The sequence below is a fragment of the Taudactylus pleione genome, unplaced genomic scaffold (assembly GCF_031769625.1).
Source record: "Taudactylus pleione unplaced genomic scaffold, aTauple2 ptg000597l, whole genome shotgun sequence".
Taxonomy (NCBI): domain Eukaryota; kingdom Metazoa; phylum Chordata; class Amphibia; order Anura; family Myobatrachidae; genus Taudactylus; species Taudactylus pleione.
In genome coordinates this window covers 1,646,462-1,665,552 of record NW_028284999.1, presented here as the reverse complement: position 1 = coordinate 1,665,552, position 19,091 = coordinate 1,646,462, and the positions used below count along the sequence as shown (strand labels likewise).

The window sequence follows — 19,091 nt, the reverse complement described above, 5'->3', positions numbered from 1 at the left end:
GGGATAGATGCATGTGGTGGCATAGATACATGTGGTGGCATAGATACATGTAATGGTTGATCCCAGTGGTGAGATAGATACATGTGATGGTTGTCCCCAGTGGTGAGATAGTTACATGTGATGGTTGATCCCAGTGGTGAGATAGATACATGTGGTGATATAGATACATGTGGTGGCATAGATACATGTGGTGTGATAGATACATGTAATGGTTGATCCCAGTGCTGGGATAGATACATGTGATCGTTGATCCCAGTGGTGAGATAGTTACATGTGGTGGGATAGATACATGTGATGGTTGATCCCAGTGGTGAGATAGATACATGTGGTGAGATAGATACATGTGGTGGCATAGATACATGTGGTGTGATAGATACATGTATTGGTTGATCCCAGTGGTGGGATAGATACATGTGGTGGGATAGATACATGTGATGGTGATCCCAGTGGTGGGATAGATACATGTGGTGGGATAGATACATGTGATGGTTGATCCCACTGGTGGGATAGATACATGTGGTGGGATAGATACATGTGATTGTTGATCCCAGTGGTGGGATAGATACATGTGGTGGGATAGATACATGTAATGGTTGATCCCAGTGGTGGGATAGATACATGTGGTGGGATAGATACATGTGGTGGGATGGATGCATGTGGTGGGATGGATGCACGTGGTGGCATAGATACATGTAATGGTTGATCCCAGTGGTGGGATAGATACATGTGATGGTTGATCCCAGTGGTGGCATAGATACATGTGGTGGGTTAGATACATGTGATGGTTGATCCCAGTGGTGGGATAGATACATGTGGTGGCATAGATTCATGTGGTGGCATAGATACATGTGCTGGGATAGGTACATGTGGTGGGATAGATACATCTGGTGGGATAGATACATGTAATGGTTGATCCCAGTGGTGGGATAGATACATGTGGTGGGCTAGATCCATGTGATGGTTGATCCCAGTGGTGGGATAGATACTTGTGGTGGGTTGGATACATGTGATGGTTGATCCCAGTGGTGGGATAGATTCATGTGGTGGGCTAGATCCATGTGATGGTTGATCCCAGTAGTGTGATAGATACATGTGATGGTTGAACCCAGTGGTGTGATAGATACATGTGGTGATATAGATACATGTAATGGTTGATCCCAGTGGTGGGATAGATACATGTGATGGTTGATCCCAGTGGTGGGATAGATACATGTAGTTTAGGTAAAAAGTGACACCTGCAGGACAAAAAGTGTATTACACGATATGACTTTTTTCCAGAGCTACACTATGTTCCCTTACGAGACAATCTGTGTGGCACGACTAAAGGCTACTGTGTGGCGCGAGATGCATGGCACACTACATGGCTGTATGGAGCAACAAACTAGCTGGGCACAAGTGTACATGTGGTGGGATAGATGCACGTGATGGGATAGATGCATGTGGTGGCATAGATACATGTGGTGGCATAGATATATGTAATGGTTGATCCCAGTGGTGAGATAGATACATGTGATGGTTGTCCCCAGTGGTGAGATAGTTACATGTGATGGTTGATCCCAGTGGTGAGATAGATACATGTGGTGATATAGATACATGTGGTGGCATAGATACATGTGGTGTGATAGATACATGTAATGGTTGATCCCAGTGGTGAGATAGATACATGTGATGGTTGATCCCAGTGGTGGGATAGATACATGTGGTGTGATAGATACATGTAATGGTTGATCCCAGTGGTGGGATAGATACATGTGATGGTGATCCCAGTGGTGGGATAGATACATGTGGTGGGATAGATACATGTGATGGTTGATCCCACTGGTGGGATAGATACATGTGGTGGGATAGATACATGTGATGGTTGATCCCACTGGTGGGATAGATACATGTGGTGGGATAGATACATGTGATGGTTGATCCCAGTGGTGAGATATATACATGTGGTGAGATAGATACATGTGGTGAGATAGATACATGTGGTGGCATAGATACATGTGGTGTGATAGATACATGTAATGGTTGATCCCAGTGGTGGGATAGATACATGTGGTGGGATAGATACATGTGGTGGGATAGATACATGTGGTGGGATGGATGCACGTGGTGGGATGGATGCACGTGGTGGCATAGATACATGTAATGGTTGATCCCAGTGGTGGGATAGATACATGTGATGGTTGATCCCAGTGGTGGCATAGATACATGTGGTGGGTTAGATACATGTGATGGTTGATCCCAGTGGTGGGATAGATACATGTGGTGGCATAGATTCATGTGGTGGCATAGATACATGTGCTGGGATAGGTACATGTGGTGGGATAGATACATCTGGTGGGATAGATACATGTAATGGTTGATCCCAGTGGTGGGATAGATACATGTGGTGGGCTAGATCCATGTGATGGTTGATCCCAGTGGTGGGATAGATACTTGTGGTGGGTTGGATACATGTGATGGTTGATCCCAGTGGTGGGATAGATTCATGTGGTGGGCTAGATCCATGTGATGGTTGATCCCAGTAGTGTGATAGATACATGTAATGGTTGAACCCAGTGGTGTGATAGATACATGTGGTGATATAGATACATGTAATGGTTGATCCCAGTGGTGGGATAGATACATGTGATGGTTGATCCCAGTGGTGGGATAGATATATGTGGTGGGATACATACATGTGATGGTTGATCCCAGTGGTGTGATAGATACATGTGGTGGGATAGATACATGTAATGGTTGATCCCAGTGGTGGGATAGATACATGTGATGGTTGATCCCAGTGGTGGGATAGATATATGTGGTGGTATAGATACATGTGGTGGGATAGATACATGTGGTGGGAAAGATACACATGGTGGGATAGATGCATGTGGTGGGATGGATGCACGTGGTGGGATGGATGCACGTGGTGGCATAGATACATGTAATGGTTGATCCCAGTGGTGGAATAGATACATCTGATGGTTGATCCCATTGGTGGGATAGATACATGTGGTGGCATAGATACATGTGATGGTTGATCCCAGTGGTGGGATAGATACATGTGGTGGGATAGATTCATGTGATGGTTGATCCCAGTGGTGGGATAGATACATGTGGTGGGATAGATACATGTGATGGTTGATCCCAGTGGTGGGATAGATACATGTGGAGGGATAGATACATGTGATTGTTGATCCCAGTGGTGGGATAGATACATGTGGTGGGATAGATACATGTGATGGTTGATCCCAGTGGTGGGATAGATACATGTGGTGGGATAGATACATGTGATGGTTGATCCCAGTGGTGGGATAGATACATGTGGTGGGATAGATACATGTGGTGGTTGATCCCAGTGGTGGGATAGATACATGTGGTGGGATAGATACATGTGGTGGTTGATCCCAGTGGTGTAATAGATACATGTGATGGTTGATCCCAGTGGTGTGATAGATACATGTGGTGGGATAGATACATGTGATGGTTGATCCCAGTGGTGTGATAGATACATGTTGTGGTTGAACCCAGTGGTGTGATAGATACATGTGGTGGGATAGATACAAGTGATGGTTGATCCCAGTGGTGGGATAGATACATGTGGTGGCATAGATACATGTGGTGGTATAGATACATGTGGTGATATAGATACATGTAATGGTTGATCCCAGTGGTGGGATAGATACATGTGATGGTTGATCCCAGTGGTGGGATAGATACATGTGGTGGGATACATACATGTGATGGTTGATCCCAGTGGTGTGATAGATACATGTGGTGGGATAGATACATGTAATGGTTGATCCCAGTGGTGGGATAGATACATGTGATGGTTGATCCCAGTGGTGGGATAGATATATGTGGTGGTATAGATACATGTGGTGGTATAGATACATGTGGTGGGATAGATACACGTGGTGGGAAAGATACACATGGTGGGAAAGATACACATGGTGGGAAAGATACACGTGGTGGGATAGATGCATGTGGTGGGATGGATGCACGTGGTGGGATGGATGCACGTGGTGGCATAGATACATGTAATGGTTGATCCCAGTGGTGGGATAGATACATCTAATGGTTGATCCAACTGGTGGGATAGATACATGTGGTGGGATAGATACATGTGATGGTTGATCCCAGTGGTGGGATAGATACATGTGATGGTTGATCCCAGTGGTGGGATAGATACATGTGGTGGTGGGAACCCAGTGGTGTAATAGATACATGTGATGGTTGATCCCAGTGGTGTGATAGATACATGTGGTGGGATAGATACATGTGATGGTTGATCCCAGTGGTGTGATAGATACATGTGGTGGTTGAACCCAGTGGTGTGATAGATACATGTGGTGGGATAGATACAAGTGATGGTTGATCCCAGTGGTGGGATAGATACATGTGGTGGCATAGATACATGTGGTGATATAGATACATGTAATGGTTGATCCCAGTGGTGGCATAGATACATGTGATGGTTGATCCCAGTGGTGGGATAGATACATGTGGTGGGATAGATACATGTTATGGTTGATCCCAGTGGTGGGATAGATACATGTGATGGTTGATCCCAGTGGTGGGATAGATATATGTGGTGGTATAGATACATGTGGTGGGATAGATACATGTGGTGGGATTGATACATGTGGTGGGAAAGACACACATGGTGGGAAAGATACACATGGTGGGATAGATGCATGTGGTGGGATGGATGCACGTGGTGGCATAGATACATGTAATGTTTGATCCCAGTGGTGGGATAGATACATGTGATGGTTGATCCCAGTGGTGGGATAGATACATGTGGTGGGATACATACATGTGATGGTTGATCCCAGTGGTGTGATAGATACATGTGGTGGGATAGATACATGTAATGGTTGATCCCAGTGGTGGGATAGATACATGTGATGGTTGATCCCAGTGGTGGGATAGATATATGTGGTGGTATAGATACATGTGGTGGTATAGATACATGTGGTGGGATAGATACATGTGGTGGGATAGATACATGTGGAGGGAAAGATACACATGGTGGAAAAGATACACATGGTGGGAAAGATACACGTGGTGGGATAGATGCATGTGGTGGGATGGATGCACGTGGTGGGATGGATGCACGTGGTGGCATAGATACATGTGATGGTTGATCCCAGTGGTGGGATAGATACATGTGATGGTTGATCCCAGTGTTGGGATAGATACATGTGGTGGTTGAACCCAGTGGTGTAATAGATACAAGTGATGGTTGATCCCAGTGGTGTGATAGATACATGTGGTGGGATAGATACATGTGATGGTTGATCCCAGTGGTGTGATAGATACATGTGGTGGCATAGATACATGTGGTGGTATAGATACATGTGGTGATATAGATACATGTAACGGTTGATCCCAGTGGTGGTATAGATACATGTGGTGGCATAGATACATGTGGTGGTATAGATACATGTAACGGTTGATCCCAGTGGTGGGATAGATACATGTGATGGTTGATCCCAATGGTGGGATAGATACATGTGGTGGGATACATACATGTGATGTTTGATCCCAGTGGTGTGATAGATACATGTGGTGGGATAGATACATGTTATGGTTGATCCCAGTGGTGGGATAGATACATGTGATTGTTGATCCCAGTGGTGGGATAGATACATGTGGTGGTTGAACCCAGTGGTGTAATAGATACAAGTGATGGTTGATCCCAGTGGTGTGATAGATACATGTGGTGGGATAGATACATGTGATGGTTGATCCCAGTGGTGGTATAGATACATGTGGTGGCATAGATACATGTGGTGGTATAGATACATGTGGTGATATAGATACATGTAACGGTTGATCCCAGTGGTGGTATAGATACATGTGGTGGCATAGATACATGTGGTGGTATAGATACATGTAACGGTTGATCCCAGTGGTGGGATAGATACATGTGATGGTTGATCCCAATGGTGGGATAGATATATGTGGTGGTATAGATACATGTGGTGGTATAGATACATGTGGTGGGATAGATACATGTGGTGGGATAGAAACATGTGGTGGGAAAGATACACATGGTGGGATAGATGCATGTGGTGGGATGGATGCACGTGGTGGGATGGATGCACGTGGTGGCATAGATACATGTAATGGTTGATCCCAGTGGTGGGATACATCTGATGGTCGATCCCAGTGGTGGGATAGATACATGTGGTATGATAGATACATGTGATGGTTGATCCCAGTGGTGGGATAGATACATGTGGTGGGATAGATACATGTGATGGTTGATCCCAGTGGTGGGATAGATACATGTGGTGGGATAGATACATGTGATTGTTGATCCCAGTGGTGGGATAGATACATGTGGTGGGATAGATACTTGTGGTGTTTGATCCCAGTGGTGTAATAGATACATGTGATGGTTGATCCCAGTGGTGTGATAGATACATGTGGTGTGATAGATACATGTGATGGTTGATCCAAGTGGTGTGATAGATACATGTGGTGGGATAGATACAAGTGATGGTTGATCCCAGTGGTGGGATAGATACATGTGGTGGCATAGATACATGTGGTGGCATAGATACATGTGGTGGGATAGGTAAATGTGGTGGGATAGATACATCTGGTGGCATAGATACATGTGGTGGTTGATCCCAGTGGTGGTATAGATACATGTGGTGGGATAGATACATGTAATGGTTGATCCCAGTGGTGGGATAGATACATGTGATGGTTTATCCCAGTGGTGGCATAGATACATGTGGTGGGATAGATACTTCTGGTGGGATAGATACATGTGGTGGGAAAGATACATGTGGTTCGATAGATGCACGTGGTGGGATGGATGCACGTGGTGGCATAGATACATGTGGTGTGATAGATACATGTAATGGTTGATCCTAGTGGTGGGTTAGATACATGTGATGGTTGATCCCAGTGGTGGTATAGATACATGTGGTGGCATAGATACATGTGGTGGGATTGATACATGTGGTGGGATTGATACATGTGGTGGGATAGATACATGTGATGGTTGATCCCAGTGGTGGGATAGATACATGTGGTGGGATAGATACATGTGATGGTTGATCCCAGTGGTGTGATAGATACATGTGATGGTTGATCCCAGTGGTGTGATAGATACATGTGATGGTTGATCCCAGTGGTGTGATAGATACATGTGATGGTTGATCCCAGTGGTGTGATAGATACACGTGGTGGGATAGATGCATTTGGTGGGATGGATGCACGTGGTGGGATGGATGCACGTGGTGGCATAGATACATGTAATGGTTGATCCCAGTGGTGGGATAGATACGTCTGATGGTTGATCCCACTGGTGGGATAGATACATGTGGTGGGATAGATACATGTGATGGTTGATCCCAGTGGTGGGATAGATACATGTGATGGTTGATCCCAGTGGTGGGATAGATACATGTGGTGGTTGAACCCAGTGGTGTAATAGATACAAGTGATGGTTCATCCCAGTGGTGTGATAGATACATGTGGTGGGATAGATACATGTGATGGTTGATCCCAGTGGTGTGATAGATACATGTGGTGGTTGAACCCAGTGGTGGGATAGATACATGTGGTGGGATAGATACAAGTGATGGTTGATCCCAGTGGTGGCATAGATACATGTGGTGGCATAGATACATGTGGTGGTATAGATACATGTGGTGATATAGATACATGTAACGGTTGATCCCAGTGGTGGGATAGATACATGTGATGGTTGATCCCAATGGTGGGATAGATACATGTGGTGGGATACATACATGTGATGGTTGATCCCAGTGGTGTGATAGACACATGTGGTGGGATAGATACATGTTATGGTTGATCCCAGTGGTGGGATAGATACATGTGATGGTTGATCCCAGTGGTGGGATAGATATATGTGGTGGTATAGATACATGTGGTGGTATAGATACATGTGGTGGGATAGATACATGTGGTGGGAAAGATACACATGGTGGGATAGATGCATGTGGTGGGATGGATGCACGTGGTGGGATGGATGCACGTGGTGGCATAGATACATGTAATGGTTGATCCCAGTGGAGGGATACATCTGATGGGTGATCCCAGTGGTGGGATAGATACATGTGGTGGGATAGATACATGTGATGGTTGATCCCAGTGGTGGGATAGATACATGTGCTGGGATAGATACATGTGATGGTTGATCCCAGCGGTGGGATAGATACTTGTGATTGTTGATCCCAGTGGTGGGATAGATACATGTGGTGGGATAGATACATGTGATGGTTGATCCCAGTGGTGGGATAGATACATGTGGTGGGATAGATACTTGTGGTGGTTGATCCCAGTGGTGTAATAGATACATGTGATGGTTGATCCCAGTGGTGTGATAGATACATGTGGTGGGATAGATACATGTGATGGTTGATCCAAGTGGTGTGATAGATATATGTGGTGGTTGAACCAAGTGGTGTGATAGATACATGTGGTGGGATAGATACAAGTGATGGTTGATCCCAGTGTTGGGATAGATACATGTGGTGGCATAGATACATGTGGTGGCATAGATACATGTGGTGGGATAGGTACATGTGGTGGGATAGATACATCTGGTGGCATAGATACATGTAATGGTTCATCCCAGTGGTGGGATAGATACATGTGGTGGGATAGATACATGTGATGGTTGATCCCAGTGGTGGCATAGATACATGTGATGGTTGATCCCAGTGGTGGTATAGATACATGTGGTGGGATAGATACATGTAATGGTTGATCCGAGTGGTGGGATAGATACATGTGATGGTTTATCCCAGTGGTGGCATAGATACATGTGGTGGGATAGATACTTGTGGTGGGATGGATGCACGTGGTGGAATAGATACATGTGGTGTGATAGATACATGTAATGGTTGATCCCAGTGGTGGGTTAGATACATGTGATGGTTGATCCCAGTGGTGGTATAGATACATGTGGTGGCATAGATACATGTGGTGGGATTGATACATGTGGTGGGATAGATACATGTGATGGTTGATCCCAGTGGTGGGATAGATACATGTGGTGGGATAGATACATGTGATGGTTGATCCCAGTGGTGTGATAGATACATGTGATGGTTGATCCCAGTGGTGTGATAGATACATGTGATGGTTGATCCCAGTGGTGTGATAGATACATGTGATGGTTGATCCCAGTGGTGTGATAGATACATGTGATGGTTGATCCCAGTGGTGTGATAGATACATGTGGTGGGATAGATACATGTGGTGGGATAGATACATGTGGTGAGATAGATAGATGTGGTGGGATAGAAACATGTGATGGTTGATCCCAGTGGTGTGATAGATACATGTGTTTGGATAGATACATGTGGTGGTTGATCCCAGTGGTGTGATAGATACATGTGGTGGTTGATCCCAGTGGTGTGATAGATACATGTGATGGTTGATCCCAGTGGTGTGATAGATACATGTGGTGGGATAGATACATTTGGTGAGATAGATACATGTGGTGAGATAGATACATGTGGTGGGATAGATACATGTGATGGTTGATCCCAGTGGTGGGATAGATACATGTGATGGTTGATCCCAGTGGTGTGATAGATACATGTGGTGGGATAGATACATGTGATGGTTGAGCCCAGTGGTGGCATAGATACATGTGGTCGCATAGATACATGTGATGGTTGATCCCAGTGGTGGGAGAGATACATGTGGTGGCATAGATACATGTGGTGGTATAGATACATGTGGTGAGATAGATACATGTGGTGGTTGATCCCAGTGGTGGGATAGATACATGTGGTGGTTGATCCCAGTGGTGGGATAGATACATGTGACGGTTGATCCCAGTGGTGGGATAGATACATGTGGTGGGATAGATACTTTGTGGTGGGATAGATACATGTGATGGCTGATCCCAGTGGTGGGATAGATACATGTGGTGGGAAAGATACATGTGGTTCGATAGATGCACGTGGTGGTATGGATGCACGTGGTGTAATAGATACATGTGGTGTGATAGATACATGTAATGGTTGATCCCAGGGGTGGGTTAGATACATGTAATGGTTGATCCCAGTGGTGGGATAGATACATGTGGTGGGATTGATACATGTGATGGTTGATCCGAGTGGTGGGATAGATACATGTGGTGGGATAGATACATGTGTTGGGATAGATACATGTAATGGTTGATCCCAGTGGTAGGATAGATACATGTGATGGTTGATCCCAGTGGTGTGATAGATACATGTGGTGGGATAGATACATGTGATGGTTGATCCCAGTGGTGTGAAAGATACATGTGATGGTTGATCCCAGTGGTGTGATAGATACATGTGATGGTTGATCCCAGTGGTGTGATAGATACATGTGATGGTTGATCCCAGTGGTGTGATAGATACATTTGGTGTGATAGATACATGTGGTGAGATAGATACATGTGGTGGCATAGATACCTGTGGTGAGATAGATACATGTGGTGAGATAGATACATGTGGTGGGATAGATACATGTGGTGAGATAGATACATGTGGTGGGATAGATACATGTGATGGTTGATCCCAGTGGTGTGATAGATACATGTGATGGTTGATCCCAGTGGTGTGATAGATACATGTGATGGTTGATCCCAGTGGTGTGATAGATACATGTGATGGTTGATCCCAGTGGTGGGATAGATACATGTGATGGTTGATCCCAGTGGTGTGAAAGATACATGTGGTGGTTGATCCCAGTGGTGGGATAGATACATGTGGTGGGATAGATACATGTGGTGAGATAGATACATGTGATGGTTGATTCCAGTGGTGGGATACTGTAGACCCAAGTGGTTGGACTGATCCAAGGGGCTTGATAAATTAATGTGGAGGGGCTGATCCCAGGTTTATGTGTACATTATTCTCACCTATTCCCCATCACCACCTTGAGATAGGCAGCAGTTATAGCTCTTGCACAGTATCCTGGTTCCTTTATGAGTCCCTTGGCTTGCATAGGAAACATACAATAGCAAAGGTACTGTACAACAATACCTTTATTTACAAAGCACCAACTACATCATGTAAAAAGAGTAACTACAAACTATATACAATATATACAGATATTCCATTAGTATTAGCCACACTCTGAGAGCCCTAAACCCCCAGAAAGCCATTCAGTAATCAAAATAGCGATCAGTCACTCTTACCCACCTGGACTGGGGAGAGTATGACAGTGAGGGAGGCTGCCGCACAGGGTCCTGCTGAGAGAGATGCCGCCGGATGACTTCACACTTCACAGCGGCTTCTTGAAATCCGGGTCACTGGGGCCTGTGACTTCCCGTCAGCTCAGCCTAACGTGTTTTCTTCCAATTTGGTTTGGACCGGCTACCAGTCAGTGACTTTATGTTTGGCACACCTATCATTGTAAATTCCCCAGCAGGTCGGTGTGCTCACCCTGCCCTCCAGGAGGAGGGCAAAAAGCGCCCTGCCCTCACAGCCTGCGGGTGCCGTACGGATTGATACATGTGATGGTTGATCCGAGTGGTGGGATAGATACATGTGGTGGGATAGATACATGTGTTGGGATAGATACATGTAATGGTTGATCCCAGTGGTGGGATAGATACATGTGATGGTTATCCCAGTGGTGGGATAGATACATGTGGTAGGATAGATACATGTAATGGTTGATCCCAGTGGTGGGATAGATACATGTGATGGTTATCCCAGTGGTGTGATAGATACATGTGGTGGGATAGATACATGTGATGGTTGATCCCAGTGGTGTGATAGATACATGTGATGGTTGATCCCAGTGGTGTGATAGATACATGTGGTGGGATAGATACATGTGATGGTTGATCCCAGTGGTGTGAAAGATACATGTGATGGTTGATCCCAGTAGTGTGATAGATACATGTGGTGGGATAGATACATTTGGTGAGATAGATACATGTGGTGAGATAGATACATGTGGTAGCATAGATACATGTGGTGAGATAGATACATGTGGTGAGATAGATACATGTGGTGGGATAGATACATTTGGTGAGATAGATACATGTGGTGAGATAGATACATGTGGTGGGATAGATACATGTGGTGAGATAGATACATGTGGTGAGATAGATACATGTGGTGGGATAGATACATGTGGTGGGATAGATACATGTGGTGAGATAGATACATGTGGTGAGATAGATACATGTAATGGTTGATCCCAGTGGTGGGATAGAAACATGTGATGGTTGATCCCAGTGGTGTGATAGATACATGTGTTTGGATAGATACATGTGGTGGTTGATCCCAGTGGTGTGATAGATACATGTGGTGGTTGATCCCAGTGGTGGGATAGATACATGTGGTGGGATAGATACATGTGATGGTTGATCCCAGTGGTGGGATAGATACATGTGATGGTTGATCCCAGTGGTGGGATAGATACATGTGGTGGATGATCCCAGTGGTGGGATAGATACATGTGGTGGGATAGATACATGTGGTGAGATAGATACATGTGATGGTTGATTCCAGTGGTGGGATACTGTAGACCCAAGTGGTTGGACTGATCCAAGGGGCTTGATAAATTAATGTGGAGGGGCTGATCCCAGGTTTATGTGTACATTATTCTCACCTATTCCCCATCACCACCTTGAGATAGGCAGCAGTTATAGCTCTTGCACAGTATCCTGGTTCCTTTATGAGTCCCTTGGCTTGCATAGGAAACATACAATAGCAAAGGTACTGTACAACAATACCTTTATTTACAAAGCACCAACTACATCATGTAAAAAGAGTAACTACAAACTATATACAATATATACAGATATTCCATTAGTATTAGCCACACTCTGAGAGCCCTAAACCCCCAGAAAGCCATTCAGTAATCAAAATAGCGATCAGTCACTCTTACCCACCTGGACTGGGGAGAGTATGACAGTGAGGGAGGCCGCCGCACAGGGTCCCGCTGAGAGAGATGCCGCCGGATGACTTCACACTTCACAGCGGCTTCTTGAAATCCGGGTCACTGGGGCCTGTGACTTCCCGTCAGCTCAGCCTAATGTGTTTTCTTCCAATTTGGTTTGGACCGGCTACCAGTCAGTGACTTTATGTTTGGCACACCTATCATTGTAAATTCCCCAGCATGTCAGCGTGCTCACCCTGCCCTCCAGGAGGAGGGCAAAAAGCGCCCTGCCCTCACAGCCTGCGGGTGCCGTTCTCACCCTCTGGTATGCAGCTGTAAGTGGCAACCTGCCACTTACAGCTGCATTGGAAGATGGAGAAGGACTGGGAGCAGAAACACCAGCAGCGGGCACCAGGGACTCTTCACCTGCTGCCTGCCGCTGGCCTGGACTCCAGTGCTGCCGGACCGGTAAGCAATGACTGGTATCCGGCTCACCGTGACAGGGGGAAGGTAATAGCTCTACATGTGGGACCTCAGGGTGTCCCAGAACAGTGCGTTTTATCTTCATGGTTCATAATTGAAAATTAAAATGTTAGGGTGTATTGCTCCTTTGTATATACATCTTGTTAGGTCTATAGGTCTATCTGCTAAGCAGATAACAGGAACAGAAAGATCATCTTATGGTTCCAGCATGAATACATCTTGTTTACTACAATAAATGTTACTTTTGTTTTCCTTAAAGGAGCCACCATACTGTAATTCACATGGATGTTTTCATCGCAAGTTCCAATGTGACCATATCTCTCAGAGACTTCCTCCTGATTGGGTTTCCCGGCATCACGGATCACCGACAACTCCTGCTCATCCCGTTCCTAATCACATATACCATCATACTGATCAGCAATTGTCTCATCATCTACAGGATCTTTGTGGATAAAAGCTTCCAGTCCCCCATGTACGTACTTATTGGTCTCCTGCTTGGGGTCAATCTCTCCTGCACAACAACATTCATGCCAAAATTTCTGTTGGGTTTGGCCTTTGACCTAAACCAGATTTCTCTGAGCGGCTGCCTGGTGCAGATGTGGTTCATTTACGTAATTGTCACATTTGAGTCCACTGTCACCCTGCTGATGGCGCTGGACAGATACGTGGCGATCTGCAAACCCCTACGCTACCATGACATCATGACCACTCGCTTTCTCGTTCAGTTAACTTTGGCCTGCTTGGCAAGAAGTGTCATACTCATGACCCCAATCATTGTCCTAGACTCTCGGGTACACTTCTGTGGCTCCAATGTAATTCATCATTTTGTTTGCGAAAACATGGGACTCCTGAAACTTGCATGTGGGGACATCTCCAAAATCCAGGTCATAGGCCTGATTGTCCGCATGATGATAACTGTGGTCGATGGCAGTCTTCTCCTGGTCTCCTACCTGATTATTCTACACACCGCAATGTTTGTTATTAAAGCTTCAAGGTACAGAGCCCTGAACACGTGTAGCTCACACATTATTGTGGCCCTAATAATTTACGCAAGTAGTGTATTAACTGCCCTCATCTACCGGATGGAGACATCGGTCACCGTGGATGTCCAGAACCTGACCAGCGCAATATACTTTCTTCTTCCAGCCACCATCAACCCGATTATATATGGGGTAGAGGTGAAGGAGATCAGGATGAGCTTCCAGAGAACATTCGGGTGTAAGACATGGGTGGAAATATCACCTTTACTACAAGTACTCAGATGAGTAACAATGATACTATATAATTTTAAGTTTTGATTAATAAAGTGATCTAGCTCAGGAGAATACAATAAGTATATAGAGACACCCCAGGGGTCACCTAGTGTTGGATGGAAAGTCTTTTTGCATTAAATATGCATTTCCTCGGGACGCATAGCACCAATAATGTTTGTGTGTACAGGTTGAGTCTCCCATATCCAAAATGCTTGGGACCAGGGGTATTTTGGATAATGGAATATTCCGTATTTTGGAATATTTGCATAGCTTCATGAAATATCTTGGGAATAGGACCCAAACATACACACAGAATGCATTTATGTGTTATATAAACCTTATACACACAGCCTGCAGGTAATTTTATACAATATTTTCAATAATTTTGTGGCTCAAGCAAAGTTTGTTTACAGAAATGAAATTCATTTATGTCTCATATATACTTTTTACACACATCCTGAAGGTAATTTTATAGAATATTTTTAATAATTTGTACCTTAGACAAAGTTTGTGTACGTTGAACCATTAAAAATCAAAAGTTTCATTATTTCAGTCAAGCCAAAACAATTCCGTATTTCGTAATATTCCATATTTCGGAATATTTGGATATGGGAGACTCAACCTGTACTACTGTATGGAGTTCTGACCTCATCTTCTGGGTCCTTACGCTTTAGCTGGGTACACACTGATAGATATATCGCCTGTTCAATGGAACGGCTGATGTATCTATAGTATGTATTGGCGGGTGTGTAAATTCGATATGTCTATGAATGATGTTGTTCTAAGACATATCGGATCGGCCCTGCAGCACAGCAGATGGCTGATATAGCTGAAAGATATAGTGGTGCATCTGCTGCCGATTGCCCGTACACTTGCTGACCCATCAACCTAGTGTGTACTCAGCTTTGGAGAGGCAAAGCAGGGGGTGGAGAGTGTATACACATAATTGGGGAGCCCATGGGAGAGATATTGCTATATACAGTTAGGTCTCCTTTATTTCTTACCCGCAACCAATCTCCTCCATATTAATCCATCTCACATGCTGCGAGTATGGTTACACAGTGGTTAGCATTGCTGTAACACAGTGCTGAGGCCATGGGTTTGATTCTGACCAGGTCTTTGTCAGTGTGGAGTTTGCATTTGGTGATCGATATAGATTAGACTGTAAGCTTCCCTGGGACAGGAACTGATGTGGGTGATTAGATACTATCTGTAAAGCGCTGTAGAGTATTGTGGTGATGCACAAATAAATGGTAATAAATACTCACCACAATCCATATATACTGTACACTACCCGCTCCTGCAACTTCATATAAGTGTTATGTATAACAATGAAACACATATAATGAGATCATAATCCGAAAATTATATATTTATTACCTTAGAGCTCTGCGTTAACACATAATAAATAAACGTTACACCTTCATACCTGTCTGTTTGTGATTCCGGCTGTATACTGTTATGTCACCTAGAGGGGTGAGAGTAGCCCAGGCAGCATACAGCCTTGCGCTGACCAGTCCAGGTCTAGTTGCAGTGCTCATGCTGCTTGTTTCCCTACTATAGTGCCAATCGCCCCCAGATGTTTATGTGTATGATCAGCACTGTGGCACTCTACACAGTGGAGCACGTCAGATCGAGCATGGAGGTCACACATCCCGCAGGCTCCGGGTCCTAGTGCACGAAGTGTATGACAGAGAGAAGACAGTACTGGAGTGCAGTACTCTCCAAAATCCCCTCACACCCTCGCTCTGGGCTGTCTCTGGGTGCATAAAATACATTACACTTCACTTGGCTACGTCAGCTAAGTCCTTCCTGCAACCCACATCATTTTGGGTTATGCAATAAAACAACAACAGTGAAATCATATCAACACATATCAAGTATGTTCCAGTCCACACTTCTTTAGGAAAACATTCAGGAGTTGTGTCCCTTTGTCATGTTAGGAAGCAGTGCACTCCCCACTGTGCATACATGCTGGGCACTAGGACCCAGAGTCTGCAGGAAGATCTGACCTTCACCCTGGTGTGTTCCTGCACATGTGATTGCAGCCATCTATCTTAGTACTGTGTGTAGAATGACATGGTGGGAGACAGAAGTGTATGTAACAGTGAGTACGGCTGTACCTGTTATCTATCAATAAATCGACACCACTGGTTAAGTAACTAGTCCGTTCATAGTTTCATTCAACTGCTGGTGTGTGCCTACATATAACTGCAGTATCAGTACCTGCACACATCATTTCTAACATGTTATGTGCCCAGACATCCAAATACCCAGACATACAAGCTATTAGACATGCCCAGAGCAGCAGACAGGGGACACAGGGCCTGATTCAGAGCCGGACGCTCTGACCAGGGCGCTCGCTCTGAATCAGGGCCCTCCTACCTGAAAATGGAGCGGCCTCTTGGATGCTCGCATAGCTGTGGGTGACCACCCACAGCTATAGCGAGCGTCCATGATTATGGTCGCGATGGTCAAGACCATCGTGACCATCAGGCTTGCGACGAAACCCTGCGGTAGGGTCTCGCTGCCGCAAGTCCAGGAGTGATTTTGGCTCTATCAGAGCCAAAATCACTCCCACTGACATCACTAGTGATGTCAGTGGGGCCGGACCCAGACGGTAGGCGTTCCCATGGGAACGCCTCCGTCTGGCAACCACGCCCCCGGCACGCCCACTAAAGGGGGCGTGCTGTCAGTCACCATCGACAGCACGCCCCCTTTAGTGCGAGACCCATAACGACGGCTTGGCCGTCGTTATTCGGGTCTCGCGCATGCGCACGACGGAGCTCCCTCCGCCGTGCGCATACGCATTTGGATACCATCGACCCGCTTGCGAGCATTCTGCGCTCACGAGCGGGTCTGAATGAGACCCACAGAGTGAACACAATATACAGTGTTTCCAGTGCAGCGTGTCAGCATAGAAGCTATTCAGTGCACAGAAGTTGCAAAAGAACACAGCAGATTGTTTCCAGCGCAGTGTGTCAGCAGTGAAACAGATTAGAGTATAAAAGCTACAATGGGGTTTATTGAGCCCAAAGATGCAGAAAATTATACAGTCTGAAAGTTTGCTATGGAAATGCAATTATAGAGTGAAAGGTTGTGGAAGTTCACTGTAGAACCAGTTGCAAGTTTAAGCCCAGATGATATAGAAAGAACCATAGGGACCAAAGGCCTACGTGTAGAGCAACATGTGTACTGTAATATATGGGAAAGTGTCAGCAAAAGACATGTGGACAGCACTGCAAATAACATATCAAGATGGATGTCTCATGAGGATAAATTTAAGACGTGTATAATATAACCAGAATTGGATAAATACAGCAGTATGATTAATTGCAAAATTATGTCTGTCTACTAACAACTAACATATCTTGGACTGCAAGTGGATGATGAAGAGATTGCTGCAGCAATGCTGCAGAACTTGATACCTGGGTTTGATTTCTTGGTAGTGGAGTTAGAGGCATTCAAAGTTAATAACAGACACATAGTCAAAGCAAAGTTACTACAGTTATAAGAACATGTGCTCTGTGATTTAAGTGTTGAGACAACTGCATTACATACAAAAAGTGAAAAATTCAGAAAATTTTTATTCAAATGTTATAATTGTTACAAGATTGGACTCAATTGCTTTGTGACCTAACAAAAAAATGTAAATCATATACAAAGCAAGAAATGCAATGGCAAAGATGAGTCAGCCTTGAGTAACAGATGATTACAGATAACCAGAAAGGATTGCTGGTATATCAATTCAGGTGCAACAAGGCATTACAGCTACAATGAAAAATGGTTCACCAAGTTACCATATGTGACCCTATCACTATCAAAGGAATTGGCAATCAAGTACGTATAGCTACTAAAATTGGGACAATTAAAGCTCACTTAAAAATTTGGCCAAGAACAGAAGTCAGAGAGATCCAAAATCTGCTTTATGTACCAGAACAAATCTTATAGCCATCAGAGTCCTAGAACAGAGAGGCCACAGAGTTTACTTTGCTAAAGGAAACATAGTGAGAAACATAAGAGTGACTGTCAAAGATAAAGGCCCTCATTCAGAGCCGCACGCTCTGAATGAGGGCCGGCCTCCATGAAAATGGAGCGTCCTTCTGGACGCTCGTATAGCTGTGGGTCACCACCCACAGGCTATACGAGCGTGCATTTTGATGGCCGCGATGGTCGAGACCATCGCGACCATCGAAATTGCGAGCCGGAGCCTGCGGTTGAGGTTTTCAACCGCAAGCTCCGGAGTGATTTTGGCTCTATCAGAGCCAAAATCACTCCCACTGACATCACTAGTGATGTCAGTAGGCCGGCTTTTGACAGGAGGCGTTCCCGTGGGAACGCCCCCGTCAGGGAGGCATGCCCCCGGCACGCCTACCAAAGGGGGCGTGCTGTCAATCAACATTGACAGCACGCCCCCTTTGATCGGACACAACGAGCGAAGGACTTTCCTTCGCTCGTCGCATCTGGCGCATGCGCACGACGGAGCTCCCTCCGTCGAGCGCATGC

The 19,091-nt window shown here is 45.1% G+C and overlaps 1 protein-coding gene across 1 annotated transcript in view; it reads left to right on the top strand.

Annotated features, from left to right (window-relative positions):
* LOC148480784 (olfactory receptor 52K2-like) overlaps positions 1-14,597 on the top strand; it is a 34,073-nt gene extending 19,476 nt beyond the window's left edge. The window contains exon 2 of the mRNA XM_088453859.1: positions 13,592-14,597. Coding sequence (XP_088309985.1) covers positions 13,614-14,597 — 984 coding nt within the window. The 5' untranslated portion in view covers positions 13,592-13,613. The remainder of the gene's footprint in view (positions 1-13,591) is intronic.
* The last annotated feature ends 4,494 nt before the right edge of the window (positions 14,598-19,091 follow it).